Source organism: Orbicella faveolata, unplaced genomic scaffold (genome assembly GCF_042242905.1).
Source record: "Orbicella faveolata isolate gen_17 unplaced genomic scaffold, um_ofav_v1 contig_46, whole genome shotgun sequence".
In the NCBI taxonomy this organism is placed as follows: domain Eukaryota; kingdom Metazoa; phylum Cnidaria; class Anthozoa; order Scleractinia; family Merulinidae; genus Orbicella; species Orbicella faveolata.
The window spans coordinates 16,150,001-16,165,593 of record NW_028301576.1 but is presented as its reverse complement, the minus strand read 5'-3'; the positions used below and the strand labels follow the sequence as shown (position 1 = coordinate 16,165,593).

Here is a 15,593-nt window from a genome sequence, read left to right as displayed (position 1 = left end):
GGCGACAAAACAACAAACTCGCTTTCCTTTGCACAAAACGTAGCGAGAGGAATGCCTAAAAAAAATTGAAAGCAAAGTTATATTAAACTTTGTTGATGTTGAAGATGTGATATTACATAACAACGGCCAGGAAGTCGGCTTGACTAATTCAGTTTGTTTTTCGGTTGAGCGTAGTCGCCGCTCCAGATTAAAATCTGCTTTTTGTTTTCTTTTTGCTATTTTCCGTTTTCGTAAATGAGGATTTGGTCTCCGAAACTGTGAGCTACATTTGCCATAGATTAAATCCGCAATAAGTTTCAGAAATAAGTACTAAGTCCCTCATGAAAGACGATTTATGGAATCAAGCTAAATAAATCATTTACATTTTACCACAACACTAATTTTTCGGGAAAGAATGTCGGAAATGAAGCTGCGGAGCAAAACGTGAAACGCTCGCCTGTCAGCTATATTATTTCAAGCCTGTCCATCTTGTATCTTATTCTGTCATCGTTGTTGTTGGCACGCAGAACCCACTTCCTGATGGCCGAATGTCATTAGTCGAGTACTGTTTTACAAAAGTCAAACTATTGTTGCTGGATTTACCATCTCCTAGTCAGCTAGATATATCTCGTCGACTCTAGAAATCACGCTAAAAATAGATCACAGTTCTGTTCAGTAATTCTGTAGAGTTAAAGATTTTTTTGGTTGATGGAGATTTTTAACAAGGTTTCTGACGCTGTTCAAAGGAATTCACGTGTAGGTCCTCAAAATAGACCTTTTCCACATGACAGTACAGTTGTTAGTGAGTCAAAAAGGTCATTCAAGGCATTATTTATTGAAACCTGCCCTGCTAAACTAGTTTGTGCCTTCCAAACTCACGTAGACGTTTGTGCAATATCCCAAGTCATTTTCGTAGTTAACATTTCACCACAACGCTAATTTTACGGGAAAGAATGTCGGATTTGTTCTCGATCTATCACGATGTTTCCCAACGCACGTTCAAAAGTGAATTCGTCGCTGAAAGCAGTGGATTTAAAACTATAATCCTATCATCTTCTACCGGATAGTCAAATCGGCTTTTACTAATCAGTCTTTTCATAGTTAAACGATTTTTTCACAGGCATTTTTGGACCCTTTTGCTTTAGAGATTGTATGACGTTTCCGAAAGGAAGCACATTTTGAATTTTTTTTTGGATTGTTGGATGGCTAGATCAGACATTACTATCAAAACAACAAATAACAAATTGACCATTTCATGCAGTTAATTGAAAAAGCTGGGGACCTGCTCATTTTGAGTTTAATGAGTTTAATTTAACTCTTGCATGAAACTAGATTAACGCGTTTGGAATATTGAACACCCACATTGAGCAAAAAGCTTACAAAAGAATAGGCTTATCATTTTTCCTTTACTCTTTAAAAGAGTTAGTCCAAAAAAGTCAAGGCGTTTTGTTAGTTTGTAACTCCTTTGATACTTTTTCGGGGTCGAGTCTTTTGTTGCGGTATTGAATTAAAAGAAACGAGTTGTGAAATACATTCCATTTTACATATTCGGGAGAACGGAGTACGAAAAAATTTTAATACAGCTTTATAAAATAGCAATTGGATTTTCGCGTTGAAAATGCCGTGTTTTTTTGTTTTTTTTTCTGTTCTTGTTGTTGTTGTTTTTTCATAGCCGGACGGAATTCTGACAGAACAAATATAGAATTCCGTTCTCACATTATTAGAATCTCCAGAATTAGATAATTGTCAACCACTAGGACATGTCAGGCGAAGTAGTTTCGAGTATATTTGTGACAAACTCCATGCTTCTAAAGGTGATTTTAGCGTTTTAAAAAACGCTAGCCCTTCAGTTTGTCGGAATAGGGATGGCATCAAAGAGTTAATCCAACGTACAAGCTCAAAACACTTTTGAATAAAGCAATTACTTTAACTTTTTAAAGAAAATTTGTTCGCTCAATGCATGCACTCTAATAGTGCCAGTGTCACGATGGAAGCATTGTTTTTGGGTTGTTGTAGAGGGTTATCGTATGAAAGTAGTATATAGACAATTCTTTAATGAAGCATTTCAGGAATTCTGCGGGTTGTTCTGGACTATACCCCGCCGTAGACAAAACACAAGTGAAGTGGGATTGAAATTCTCTGAAACGAGCGCCACAAGTTATGAAAACAGACATCTTACAAGGTCACGCTTAGCGGCTAGCATAGCTGATATTCGATACCCTGAAGATATGTGTTACATTTATGAGTTTCCTGTCAAGTAATCTTTTACCTGACATCGCCTTCTGCGGTATAGACACAATTCATCGTTTCCCGTGTGACGTATGACTGAGAGTTTTACATAAAGTCGAGAAATCACAGCACGAATTTCTCAAAAACCACATTGAGCGCGTGAAAGCAATGGCAGGGACACAAATGGTTTTACTATGCTTCGTTTTAATGGCGAGTTGGATTAACAGAACACTTATGTCTCCTGTTGCGGAACAACATACTGCAGCTTTTGATGAGATAGCCAGAGTCAACGAGCAATATGGTAAGACTTTCTTGCTCTCTTCTAGTTTAGATAAATGTCCGTTTCCTTTCGTGTTGGCCTTTCTTAAAGAGCGCGGACGTTTCTGTATAACTCGGCACCCCTCGTCAGTACTAGAAGGGTCTGCTCTCAGAATTACCTCCGTTTGCGCGGGGGTTTGCGCAAGCTGTGTTTGATTTTCCCATTATATCTGAGAGCCTTCTGAGTTTCATTTGTTACCGTTAGCACCATATGTAACGTCTAAACTGGTACTGAAATTATTTCACCCGTCAAAAATGAACTAGTTCATGGGTACGAAGCACCGGGCTCAACACAAACTTACCTTTTCGTTGAAGAGAGGCATTGAGCATTAAGCATTGAGCATTGTCCTCAAGATAAATCCTAGCCTCATAATTTAACCCTTTCATTGATATTTTGGTGGGATATCTCGTAAAGAATATATTATGGCTACATATTAAAGACCTCATTTATTAAATGTTTCGCGTGAAATGTTTAAGTTGAATCTGTGATAGGATTTTCGACTATCTTACATGTACGCCAACAGTCTTAGCCATTCTGAAATTGTCTTCACTTGGCAAAGACGCATTCATGCGGACAGGTCATTAATTTCTTAAATTTCAGTATACTATACTAATACTTCTAATTAGCAAACAAAACAAACGAATAACAAGTCCAATTCGCCGCCTGCCCTGCGAAATGATGGTGGACAAGCACAATCAAGTGTTTTTTATCCTCCCGGGAGCGGCTTCAGTTGCCGGGAATACTCTTAGGGACAGAGAAAATCGCGTCTGAAATATCTTAGGACTCTGTATTGCATTGCAGAGAAGTGGAGGATATCTATGTTCAGTTCTTGTGGGGACTGAAGCCTTCAACGCTACCAAATGAATAGGCTATCATAAGTTATATCAACAATATTTCGTTCGGGTTATATTTCAGCAAATATGCTAAATATCACAACTGCACAGTATGAGCTCAGGCAAAAATCTCCACAAGGAATATTAGTAATTCGATTGTCCTATCAGCACAAAGTATCATAGTTTTGTAGTTGGTTCATTTCCTCAAGTTAATTAGAAGCCAAATTATAGTGTAGACAATGCAACAACAACAACAACAACAACAATTTATTGGTATTCCCATATAGATGGTGTTACCTAAATGCAGAATCGCTAAATAAAAAGTCAAAAACGAAACCAAATACAACAGCAACCAGAAGGAAAAATAAAAATAGTTAGTTACAAGATTCTTCATTTTAAGTTCCAGGGTTACAAAGTTCCCTTATTTGTAGTGCTTCATATGTAAAGTAACCTAGATTTTTACAAATAAAAGTATCAGCATTGTTAAATAGAAATATTGTTTTCTCTGTGTTATTAAAGGAATCAAATTTTGGATATTTCTTGATGATGTCATTTGTGACTTGTTGTCTAATATTATTGTATCGGTCGCAATGAAATAAGAAATGCATTTCATTCTCAATTTGGTTAGAACGGCAGTACTGACAAATTCTAAGAGTTTCAGGTAATTTAGGAGTACAGTGTCGCCCAGATTCAATTCTAAGATTATGATTACCACATCGGAGTTTGTCTATGTTTGAGGTTCATTACTTGTTCTACGTACTCAGATTTGCTTACATCTCTTTTAAAACTTGAGTAGAAATTCAACTTTCTGTTAGACCGAATTATCTCCATTTGGTGTCTTTTCATATCATTTGAGATGTGACATTTTAGTTTTTGTCAATTATGTTTGATGATTTGTTCATTGTAATTGTGTGTGTTTATATTATGCGGGTGGTTTTGGTCATCTAAATAATTTTTGATGATTTCATTGACTGTTAACATGAAAGAGGACTTTGCTTCATTTGCCAGTTGATTGGAAATATTGAGGCATTGTTTGGCAACGCTATCTTCTGGGAGAGAGACAAGATGTAGCCAAAATTTAATAATTTTTGGAAGAATATTAAATTTTAATGACAACCGTCCTGTTTCGTTTCGAGCGGCAATATTTGGTGCTCTTCTGTTGAGGCCGAGGTAATATTTTGTAAAACTGTGTATGAAGTCTTTCCACAGGGTCTTTTTCCCATTTTTTGAGGTTTATGCTATCGTATGCTCCCCAGATTTCGGATCCGTATAAAAGTATAGGTTGAAATAGAGTATCAAATAGTTTATTACACATATTGATAGGAAGTTTATTGAAATCAAGATAACGTTTGGATGCGAAAATGGATCTTCTAGCCTTCTCAACTAAAGCCTTTTTAGAATTTGAGAAGCTTCCATGCTGATATTGTCATCTAATAAACTGCTTTTTGCTTTGTGTCTGTTTCTGACCGCTAAGAATGAATTCTTCGATGACAAAATCTTGGCTAAGAAGATGACAGCGTTCTTTAATTGAGAAAAAGGCCAAATGCTTCCGAACGCTTTTGGGATTTTAAAAAAACATTATCATTTCTCGGGATAATCATATTAACTGTACAGTTTAATGGTCATTTAAGAATCTGTATCGCGAGGTATTCAACGTTTTTTTTAGTATGTAGTTTATGATATTACAAAATACCTCCATATTTTACGGATACTTCTATGTTACGGACAGTTCACTTTGTCCCAGAAAGGCCATAAAATATTACATGGACGTGATACGCACGATTCTATTGAGGGATTCTCTCGAATCGACCACGTACTTACGTATGCAACGGCCTTCCTGCAAAACACGATACTAAAACCAAACTTGACACGAACGATTGAGTGAAGAGCTTTTTAAGATTTCGACGCCTTGTCACGGAGGGATTATATTATTCCTGATTGTTTGCCTCAGAACAGTTGATATGAACCTGGCTTATTGATTCCGCTATCAAGAGAAGACGTGATTTTAGTTTTAACCCAGTGTTCATGCCATGTTAAAAAGATTTCGTGGATTTCTGTAAAAAACATAGGTATTAAAGACAGCTTCATTAGTCGGCGGCTAAGAACTCGAGAGATGTTATCCATCAAGGCACTCCAAACCATCAAATCTAAAACATGGGTTATTAGAAAAAGAGCATGTGTCTGGATTTTAAAAGAGCTTTCGTTCAGCGCTACTGCGGTTTAAATCAATTAATCAACACCATTCCTTCGATACTAGAGCAGACACTGACGTCATAATGATTTCCGCTCCGCGAGCCGATTGAGGTAATTAGATTACACCTTCGTAACACGCACAAACCTTGTCTTTTTGTTTACAAAAGCTATATTTACTTTTCATATTATTCTATTTCAACTGTCTTTCCCGAGCATTCAAGTAAGCCATTTGACTGTCGCATTTTAGTGGCTTCTTTAGAAGCCATTTAAAAGCGGCATTCGTTTCTGCGCGGGGGAAATATAAAGAACATCTGCCCGTCAATTTAATTGTATTGTTTCACGACGCTTTTCGGCAAAACAGGAAAAATTAAGCCTTTTAAAGCACTCCAGGCCGGATCCAACACTAATTTGAAGTTCAGTGCTAAAGTGTCTAAAAGCGAAATCATTTTACAAGTACCTGGCACGCCCTTACGACACCGTATTCGGCAATACAAAGTGGAATATGAAATCTTTTACAGCTAACATACCTTATTTAGCTTCACTTTTTACAAAAATACAAATGTTCTCTTTCCACTTCCCTAGTTATTTTTTATCATTATTATTTTTCAATGTCCTCTCAGCTGCGTACAAGACTTTGATATTTACCAAATTTACAGCGGCAATAATACCACGCCCTATACAATTTATCATATTTATATATACAAGTTTTTTTTCGTCACATGTAGGTGAAGTAAAAGGAGTCTCAGTGTAACAGATCGTAACAGAAAATGATTTTACGCTTGACAAAACAACAGGACGATGCTTTCAAAGTTGCAACTGCTCACTTTCCAAAACTTAGAATAGCTTTGTCGCTGTTTTGTCGGCTTTTATCGGGGACATTCCACATGCGTGATATAGAGTTTGTCAAAACAAATCTAAGTAATAATAACAAAAGAAGAAAGATTCCTTGGGGAACAACAATATTTACTTCCTTTCCTAAACTGAATGTCAAATATACTCAATACAAGCAACAACGACAAAAACGATTTCCGACAGTTTTGAAAAAATATATTTCGTTCTGTCTGCTTGCGGGCAAAATTCATGATTTCGTGCAGAAAAATCAATCCTTTTTTTTTATCAACTTTTTTTTTTGCCTGGTCACGTTCAAAAAAATCACGCCAACCTCTTGACCTGATATCCCTCGGGTCTGTCAACGACAGAGGTTTCAATTGCAAAATTGTTCACGAAAGCTAAAACGCAAGCTGAAAAGCAGACGTGGTGTTGAGCACATATAGTGAACGGGCTTCTAAACGTCTTCTGCAATGACAGATTTCAAATTGGTTACCGTATTTTTCGATAGCTTAAATGAACAACAACATTAAGTACTTTGGACGGTTTCCAGAAACGTTTGGAAGCTGATTCCATCCCCACTTGATTGCATGATATGATTATTAAGTAATCTCCAGTCTTATATATTAATCACGTTAACGAGAAAAGGAAAAAACGGAAGTTTACGACCTAGGCTGAAAGTCGATGAGAGATTTCTTTTCAGTTCCGAAAGCTAAAGAAATAAAAATCAGTTAACCCGGAAACGTTCTAAAATTCTAATTGAGAAAATTTGGCAGCACCACAGGAAAGGACTGCTCTGTAGCTTTAATTTGGTCATACGAGTACACGAGGATTTCCTACGCAGATTCAGACCTGTGTTGTTTACTGGATTTAGAAAGCAGCACGTAGTACCATGTGAAAAAGGTCAAAAGCTGTTATTTGAATGGACGTACACTAGGGTATTGTCCACTGACCTAAAAGTTAGAACTACCTTGTACGGTGGAGCCGCGCCTTACGACCACCCCGTTAATACGGTCACCTCGTTATCACGGCAACTTTATTCTGGCCTGAATAAACGCTCAGCCAGTCGTTTTCTTATTTAAATAACCCCTTTACTACGGCCACCCCGTTAATATGGCCAGATTTTTGTGGCCCGTTGGTGACCGGATTAACGGGGTTCAACTGTGCATCGTAATAAACAGTACCGCTTAAAAATGCTGCCCAACCAGTGGCGGATACAGACCTGGAGCTAAGAGGGTGGAGGAGGGGGGGGGGGGGGGAAGGCGGCTTTTTTTGCTTGCCCTGCTGGCTTTTCTCCCTTCTGCGTTTTTTTTTTTACCCAGAATAAGGGGAGCAGATCCCCGGGCCCCTCCCCTAGATCCGCCACTGCCAACAGCTTCTATTTGAATGGTCGCATCCTACGGTTTCGTCCATAAACTTTTACATATAAGTTAGAACCACCTTGTACAGCGTTGTACACGGAACGTGACGAACGTTTTATTTTTATATTTCATATGAATGACGGTCACATTCTCGACCGAAGGATTGACATCACGTGGAAGGGTTAATTCAGTTACGTGATAGGACGTCGAATATTTGATCAATAAAGAAGTTACTATTCCATTGTTATTATTCCAAGTTTCAAATGGCATACGAATGAACAATTTTTAGATGGATAAAAGAACAATTCTCTTAGAAATATCACGTGGTCTGTAGTGGGAAAACAAAACGCCCAAGCTAAAAAGGTCTATACGATGCTGCTTCAATAAGAAGGGGGACCAAAAACCCTCCAGGGCACCTTCCAATGTTCATCCACGGCGAAACCTTTTTCGTGCGAAATTGCAACTCTTAGAATTGATCCACAATATTGTAGCTGCCGGGTATCACTTAGAAGTAGGGCGCCAAGGGGGAGTAACATGTGATGAATAACCGTCCCATCCAAGGCGGGTGGGGGCTGGGGATAAGTCAGTCACCAATCATATCATCGCCAATCATTTGTTATTGTTATTGTTAATCATACCACATTCTTTTCGCTTTGTTTTGCAGCAAAGTACCACAACGGTCGCCTGTGGCAAGTGGATATGAAGATCCCAAGAAGAAATGTAGGAGTGCCAGGAGTTGGACAGTCTGCTCCCATTCGAGACAGAAATAGTCTTTGGCCAGGAGGAATTATACCGTACACCGTCGCGTACAGTATTCGTAAGTTAGTCTCGTCATAGTTAATAGAGGGAAATGGCTAGGAAGGCCGTTAAACACCAAAAGAGCAAACAAACATGTTATTACTTATGTTGGAAAGCGCTGACCCTGCACATCTTTTGCTTTATGTTCATTGACTATGCATGAATTACATAATCGGAATGCTTCCATTGGTTAGTTCTTTGAGCAGACGTAACCACCTTTTGTAATTTGCAAGGTTTTGTGTAGGGTCAACCTCCAAAGTAGCAAACAAAAACATACAACAAAGAACTTTGCGAAGTTTCCTGACCATTTCCCTCAATTAATTGTGGTCTTGCTTGCGTTTAAAGCACGCAGGCAGCACTGAACTCATTCCTGAATATTGCTCATTTATTTAGGATTTTAGTTATCAACTATCAATTGTGGTGACAAGCAAAAAGGTCATATTTGTATTCTCGTTATTGGACTGAAACTAGCTTGCAATGGAGGCTCATGCGGGGAATATCATTAGTTTAAAGAAGATCAATGTCATTTGCATTGGAAAAGTGTGCACTGAACATATACAATCGATCGTTTAAATCTCTTGTTATTCCAGCTAATATCAGGGAAAATTTTGGTTGAGACACACCCCAAAACAAACCTTTTAAGCACTCCTCTCTCACTTTGCAAGTTGTAACCACGTGACAGCGTCGATATAGCGTGTTTCAACATTGATTCTGGGGAAGCGCGTTGGCTAGCGACGAAACAGATGCTTTCATCAAGGGAAGTACGGTTCTTCGCTAGAAAGCATTCAATTTGCTAAAATGTCAAATACTTAGTCTGGAATTATAGGTCAAAAGATTTGTGGCCGACGGTAGCAAAAAGAGTTGTGTTTTATATATCTCGCACAACTGCTAAGTAGCTGGTGGTTCGTCTCCCGTAACACTGACAAAATAAAAGAAGAACAGTAGCAGAAACGACTTCGATTATTCTCTCATTTAGGCTGATCTGAGGGCCGATCTTGATTTTAATATCTTGTTTTTCCATTTTGCATTTCAGCTGAAAGCAGCAAAATTCGTGGGCTGCTAAAGGATGCGATCGCAGAATGGGAGAAACACACTTGTATTAAATTTGTAGAAAGAGTAAATCAATCAGATTATGTGGAGTTTTATTACGGCGAAGGGTGAGTAAAATTTATTGAACACTAAGTAACTTCATGCGTGATACAGAAGCTTGCAATTGTATATATGAAACTTGAGCACTTGAAAGCATAGAACCGTTTTCACGTGAGTGGCGAAAGTAGTTCACATTTAATCTTGTTTTGCACTATTGCATGGAGCGATTGGCTGAAAAAACTCGCGCCACTTGGACATCTAATCAGAAGTAAAATCAAAACAAATCATGACTCACTCACACGTTATCCCGCGCTCCGAGCTAACTGCATGTATTTGCTTGGAATTTTGCTTTGTTCCCTGTATGATCTGTGTTCTTTGTGATTTTTGGCCAGAGTCGTCACTTTGACTTTGGTTTTACACTCAACTGAGAACCTCTCCAGTACGTACACACGCCAAACCCCTTGGCTTTCTTGCTAGCACATGAAAAGTGCGTTTTCTAGTAAAAACGGCTTGCTCAGGACGTCTTAAGCAGTTCTTCAATCCTGAATTTTCTGCCTGCTCATAACAATATTTTCTTTTAGAGACTCGAAAGAGCTTCATAGATTCCCTACATTGTGGCAGGGAACCACAAAAGCAGAATTCAAACTGGCAGATCACCCGAGATGTTCACGTTAGAAGTATTCAATTGAGTGTCGAAAGTGATCATGTGATTAGTTTGGTTTTATTTTTGGTTTTGGTTTTCCTACAGTTTGAGATTGACCGAGTAGTCTAATTTGTAAGTAACTGGTTTGGTTTTGGTTTTACGACACTCAATTGAAGACCGTTCTACTACGGTTTGAGATTGGCTGAGTAGTCTAATTTGTAAGTAACTGGCTTGGCTTTGGGTTTACGACGCACAAAATCCAATTAAAATAACATTGCCAATAGAAACTGAATAGCGCTCTTGGAAGCTCTGATCGTCAAATCGCTTTATTATGCTTAATTTTTTCAGTTTGTTCTTTTTCCATAAAGGTGTAATTCTGATGTTGGCCGAGCAGGCGGTAGACAGACCACGTCCCTGGGTCGAGGTTGCGCGCATCATGGGATTGTAGTCCATGAACTAGGACATTTGATTGGTTTTTGGCACGAACAAAACAGACCTGACCGTGATGACTACATTACGATCAAAGAGGAAAACATTATACCTAGTAAGTTTAAAGTCGAAAAACATGTATTTAGTATATTTCAAAACGGTCTATTGAACACGATAGACCGTAGAGATAAAATGTCGAATTTTGATCATTGAATCACCTAATCAACTATTCAATCAATCAATCGATCAATCAATCAATCAATCAACCGATCAATCCATTTGGTTTAGCAAAGTGTACACTTAACAGTCTTCTTAATTGACAAGCTTGTTATTGTTGGTTTTCGTGGAGGGAGGAAATCCTATACCAAGGGAAAAACCCTGACGGTAAGTCGAGAACAAAAGACAAACCCAACCAAAACATGATTCTCGGGCTATGCTGGGCTATGCTGGTGAAGCGGTGAAAAAGGGAGGCAAGCGCCCTCTGTGCTCTTTAATGTTCTATTAAATTTTGCTCGTCCGTTGTTTTGGATACTTTTCCTGTCTCTTTTGACTCTCTAGACTGCAAAGCGCTGCATCCCAAACATAATCTGCAACAAGAATAGGAATTACTTGTGGGACCGCAGGGACATTAAAAATTTCGTCGTTTTGTGGTCCCACTCAACTTGTTAAATCGATCGGGCATTGATATTTCGTCACAGAGATACAGACTGCAGTCAAGTGTGTCTTTCTAACCTTTTTCCTGTGATTTTCTTCTTTTTTTTTTTTCTTTCCTCAGAGTTCAGGTTTGCGTTTGACAAGTACAGTAATCGAAAGATAGACAGCTTAGGCGTGCAATATGACTACGTGTCTGTCATGCACTACGGCGAAAAAGCTTTCTCTAGGAACGGTCAACCGACTATAGTGGCAAAGCAGCCGACCGTCAGGTCTTTTGGAAACACACATTTGAGTGTTCTGGATATCAAACAGGCCAATCTCCTATACAAGTGTCCAGGTTTGTATGTCTTATCGATTATCGACTGCTACCGCTTTAAACGTAATGAAAATCTGGGGGGACTCCCATAAGAAAAGGTCGGGGATGCTCATCGGAAAATTTGAATAAATCCCTAAATCTGGGCGTGACTCAAGCTTTATTTGACCCTTAAAAAGAAGATACCACTTAGAAAGGATTAGGCTCGGTTACCAGCCGCTGCTCAAGATTGGAACTGGCGCTAGTAGATCGGGCTCGAGGGGCCGACGGAAATCGAGCCTAAAAACGGAAATAAGAGCGTTTTTTAATTATTATTTCTTCGAGTGCACCCTAAAATATACTTTGACAGCTAAATTGTTTCGAATTCTTGATTTTACACCCCTAACCGAGACGACAAGCATCTCATATGGGACCATTTCATATGGGAGTCTCCCCCAACCCCCACCCCCCCCCCCGAATAAAATATACTTTTCTATCCGCCAACTTTGAGATTATCCCCTCTAGCTCTCGCTCTCGCGTATTTCGTATCAGTTTTTTTAGGAGTGAATAGCTGACAAGGCGCAGCCGAGTTTATTTCTGTTCATAGAAAACTAGACCGCATTTCCAAACACCGAAAAGAGATTTGAAAACACGACTCGCAGCGGAGTATATTTGACGAACTCCGAGGTGTTTGGAAATGTGGTCAAACACGGTGTTTGAAACATCTTCTTATCTCGCGTATCATCTTCACATCTTACGTATATATCCGTTAAAATCTATGCAAATTAAGATCAGATACCAAAACACCGTCACGAATAAATTATTAATGAGTTTGAGAAATATTGCTTGCTTGTTATGATATAGTGCCTTTAGGTTCGTTGCACGTACCTTCAATGTTACAAGTATCACCACAGCAGTGAATATCCTTTGCTAAAAGTCTTCCGTTTTTAATCTCTAGATTACCCAGTCTTCCCGCAGGATTTTGTTTGGATGAACAATGGACCCATGAGAAGAAATGTTATTTGTCTTCGCATTTTTCATCCCAAGTCCATTAGCTGGAGAGATAACTATCTCTGTTACCGAAAAGACAGGAAATCTCTCTCACTCAGGTAACAGCAGGCTCAGTTTTGAGTTTGTTTCCTATTGAATCAAACCTTATTATACGTATTAGGGGTTTATGACTTCAGATACCTTCCAAAGTCAAACCTCTGGTCCCAGGTAGCCTCCACATGGAACACGATCTAGCATGTGACCATTCAAATGAAAGCTATTGAGTAGTATTGTCATGTAGTTGTACGAGGTGATTCTAACTTTAGAGTCTGCAGATGAAAAAGCTGATATGTGACCATTTACATGGAAGCTATTTGACAGAGCTCATGATACAAACCTCTTACTAACCGAGTTCAAGGTCCATACTGCAAGTTACGGACCGAGTTTTTTTAGAAGAACGAGGATCCGTAACTTACAGTACGGACCGAGAAGACGAGGTTAGTAAGATATTTATTATATCTCTACTGTGTGCCTGACAGGTTCGGAAACGATTTCTATTCACGCGGACTCGAAAAGGCTTCAAATTTCTGACGCACCTAGAAAGCAAAACGAGGCAGTTTGAAATTGTTTTTAAGTCGTTAGCACGCTTTATTACGTAATTTAGAGTATAAGATAGTTTTAAACTTTCACTTGCTATGAAAGTTAAGAACACTTCGCGATAAATCACGAAACAGTTTGGCAACAAAACCAACTTTAAATTTTAGCGGGTCGTACATAGAGGATATTACACGGTGGCTCGAAGATATGAATTTTATGTTCTCGTGGCAAGAGCAATATCTCACGAGTGAGCGAAGCTCACTCGTGAGATATTGTTCTTGCCACGAGAACATAAAATTCATATCTTCGAGCCAACGTGTAATGTTCTTTTTATTATATGGAGAAACCAATTCAACAAAAGCAAAAGGCGGGAATCGTGACTTCATTGAACGATACGACACTCACAAAGGTGACATACGGAAAATACGCCACTCGGGTCCCGGATGAAGTGGCGTATGGAATCTACGAGTGGTTTAGTTCCCAGTAAAACACTCTTCTCCATATAATAAAGGAGAGTATGGCGCGCTAAATTGACCAATCACAGCGCGCGTACTAACTGAGAGATATAATAATGTTTATTATGCTGTACAAGTTGATTCTAACTTGAAGTCTGTGAAAGAAAACGTAGCTTGTGACCATTCAAATGAAAGCTATTAAGGTGTCTCTGTACAGTTTTTTGGGACCACACCGAGCGGATCGATGTGACAATTACACAAGTTTGAAGTTTGATGTTATGTAGCTTTTGGGAAAACGATATTTCCATAGAAAGGCTAAAAAATCTTTGAATTTTGTGCGAACCAGTTATGATATAAGAAAGCTTAAACCAATATGTGCAGTTTTGTATTTCTGATTTGGTGTATATCGCAAAAACATTTCAAATCATACTTTTTGCACAATATTTTGATGACATTACTTCAATTAATTATATTGCCAAAATGTGTCTTGAAGTAGCCTGTGGACATTCTCCCGCCCCTATCGCTTCTCTCTCCTAATTCTTCAGTTTCGCGCTCGCCGAATTTTTTTCCGTCCGCGCCGGGAGTCTGTTTGCAGGCTGGTCTTGAAGTTATGTTTGAAAGCGATGATAGGCTTTCTTTTCCGCGATCTTGAAAACGAGACTGTTTCAAAACATAGGTTTCATTGTACTTTTCGAGTAATTTTTAGTTTTCCAGAAAAAGCTGTATCGAGACGCCCTCAGCACTTATCCTAAAATGTCATATTCTTTTAAAAATGTTTCATTATTTTGCAAAATGAGTTTTATTTTTCAATGTTAATCTTGGCAACTGCTGCTGTGTTTTAAGCTTCTGGCATAAAGGACCTATCAGAGGTAAAAAGTGCATACAAATTAACGTTCCAACCAAACCAAGCAGTGAGAGTTGGGAGCGATCTCACCTGTGCTGGCCACATGACGGAATTTACAAATTCAGATGGTTGACACAGAGACCAAGTTATGAACAGAGAGACAGTTGTTTGGAATGGACCGAGCCGCGTGATCCAACGTGGAAAGCCAAGACATATTATCTCTGTGCTACTAAAGTTCAACAAGCAATAGGTATGTGTGGGCGTTACGTGAAAACAGTGCAGAACAGGTGACCATGACAAGAGAAAGCTTACACTCTGATTGGCCAAAAATCTGTGAAACAATGGGCAACATTTCTTGTTCTCCCAAATTTCCACGCGTCTGAGGGGTTGCTAAAGTCTCGAACAATGTAGTGTGGCAATCCTAGTGATGAGAGAGGGTGGCCAGAAACTAACATAATTCTTCTCAATTACAAAGGGACTTTGTAACTTAAATATATTGCTTTTTGTACGGTCAAACACTACACAAGGTTACTGAACAAAGTGTTATCGTTATTATTAGTCTAATGCACGGTCCATATGTGCGGATAATTTTTTCCTTTATCTGCTCTTAGCACGAGCCTCGCAGAATTACTTCAAGGAACTAGCTTACAGAAATAATGAGTTGTCTATTGAACCGCAATTTCGCTTGCTATGAATGTTCAAATTTCTCGATCCGTATGACAACGGTTGTAACATGCACATCGACGAATCAAAGCCCGCAAAATCACTGAGGGATATTATGTGTTGTAACTGACTGCATGAATTAATCTTGTTTCACTTCGTTTGTAGATGGCAACTGGACGAGATGGTATCCCTGGAGTGCCTGTAGCCGGAGGTGTGGTGGAGGAATTCAAGCTCGCTCTCGGTCCTGCACAAATCCTCCACCATCCTTCGGAGGCGCTTACTGTGAAGGCAAGTCTCTGGAACGAAGGCCGTGCAACTCGCACGAATGCGCTGGTAAGTAAGAAGTCAGTACATATCATTAAACTTTCAATTCCATCGTCAAAACCGGCTTTTTTAG

General features: G+C 39.0%; 1 protein-coding gene across 1 annotated transcript in view; it reads left to right on the top strand.

The window, feature by feature from the left end:
• Positions 1 to 2,226: 2,226 nt before the first annotated feature.
• LOC110045259 (bone morphogenetic protein 1-like) overlaps positions 2,227 to 15,593 on the top strand; it is a 29,951-nt gene continuing 16,584 nt past the window's right edge. The window contains exons 1-8 of the mRNA XM_020750855.2: positions 2,227 to 2,509; positions 8,407 to 8,559; positions 9,574 to 9,697; positions 10,641 to 10,816; positions 11,477 to 11,692; positions 12,606 to 12,756; positions 14,533 to 14,783; positions 15,362 to 15,529. Of these exons, the coding sequence (XP_020606514.1) occupies positions 2,377 to 2,509; positions 8,407 to 8,559; positions 9,574 to 9,697; positions 10,641 to 10,816; positions 11,477 to 11,692; positions 12,606 to 12,756; positions 14,533 to 14,783; positions 15,362 to 15,529 (1,372 nt within the window). The 5' untranslated portion in view covers positions 2,227 to 2,376. The remainder of the gene's footprint in view (positions 2,510 to 8,406; positions 8,560 to 9,573; positions 9,698 to 10,640; positions 10,817 to 11,476; positions 11,693 to 12,605; positions 12,757 to 14,532; positions 14,784 to 15,361; positions 15,530 to 15,593) is intronic.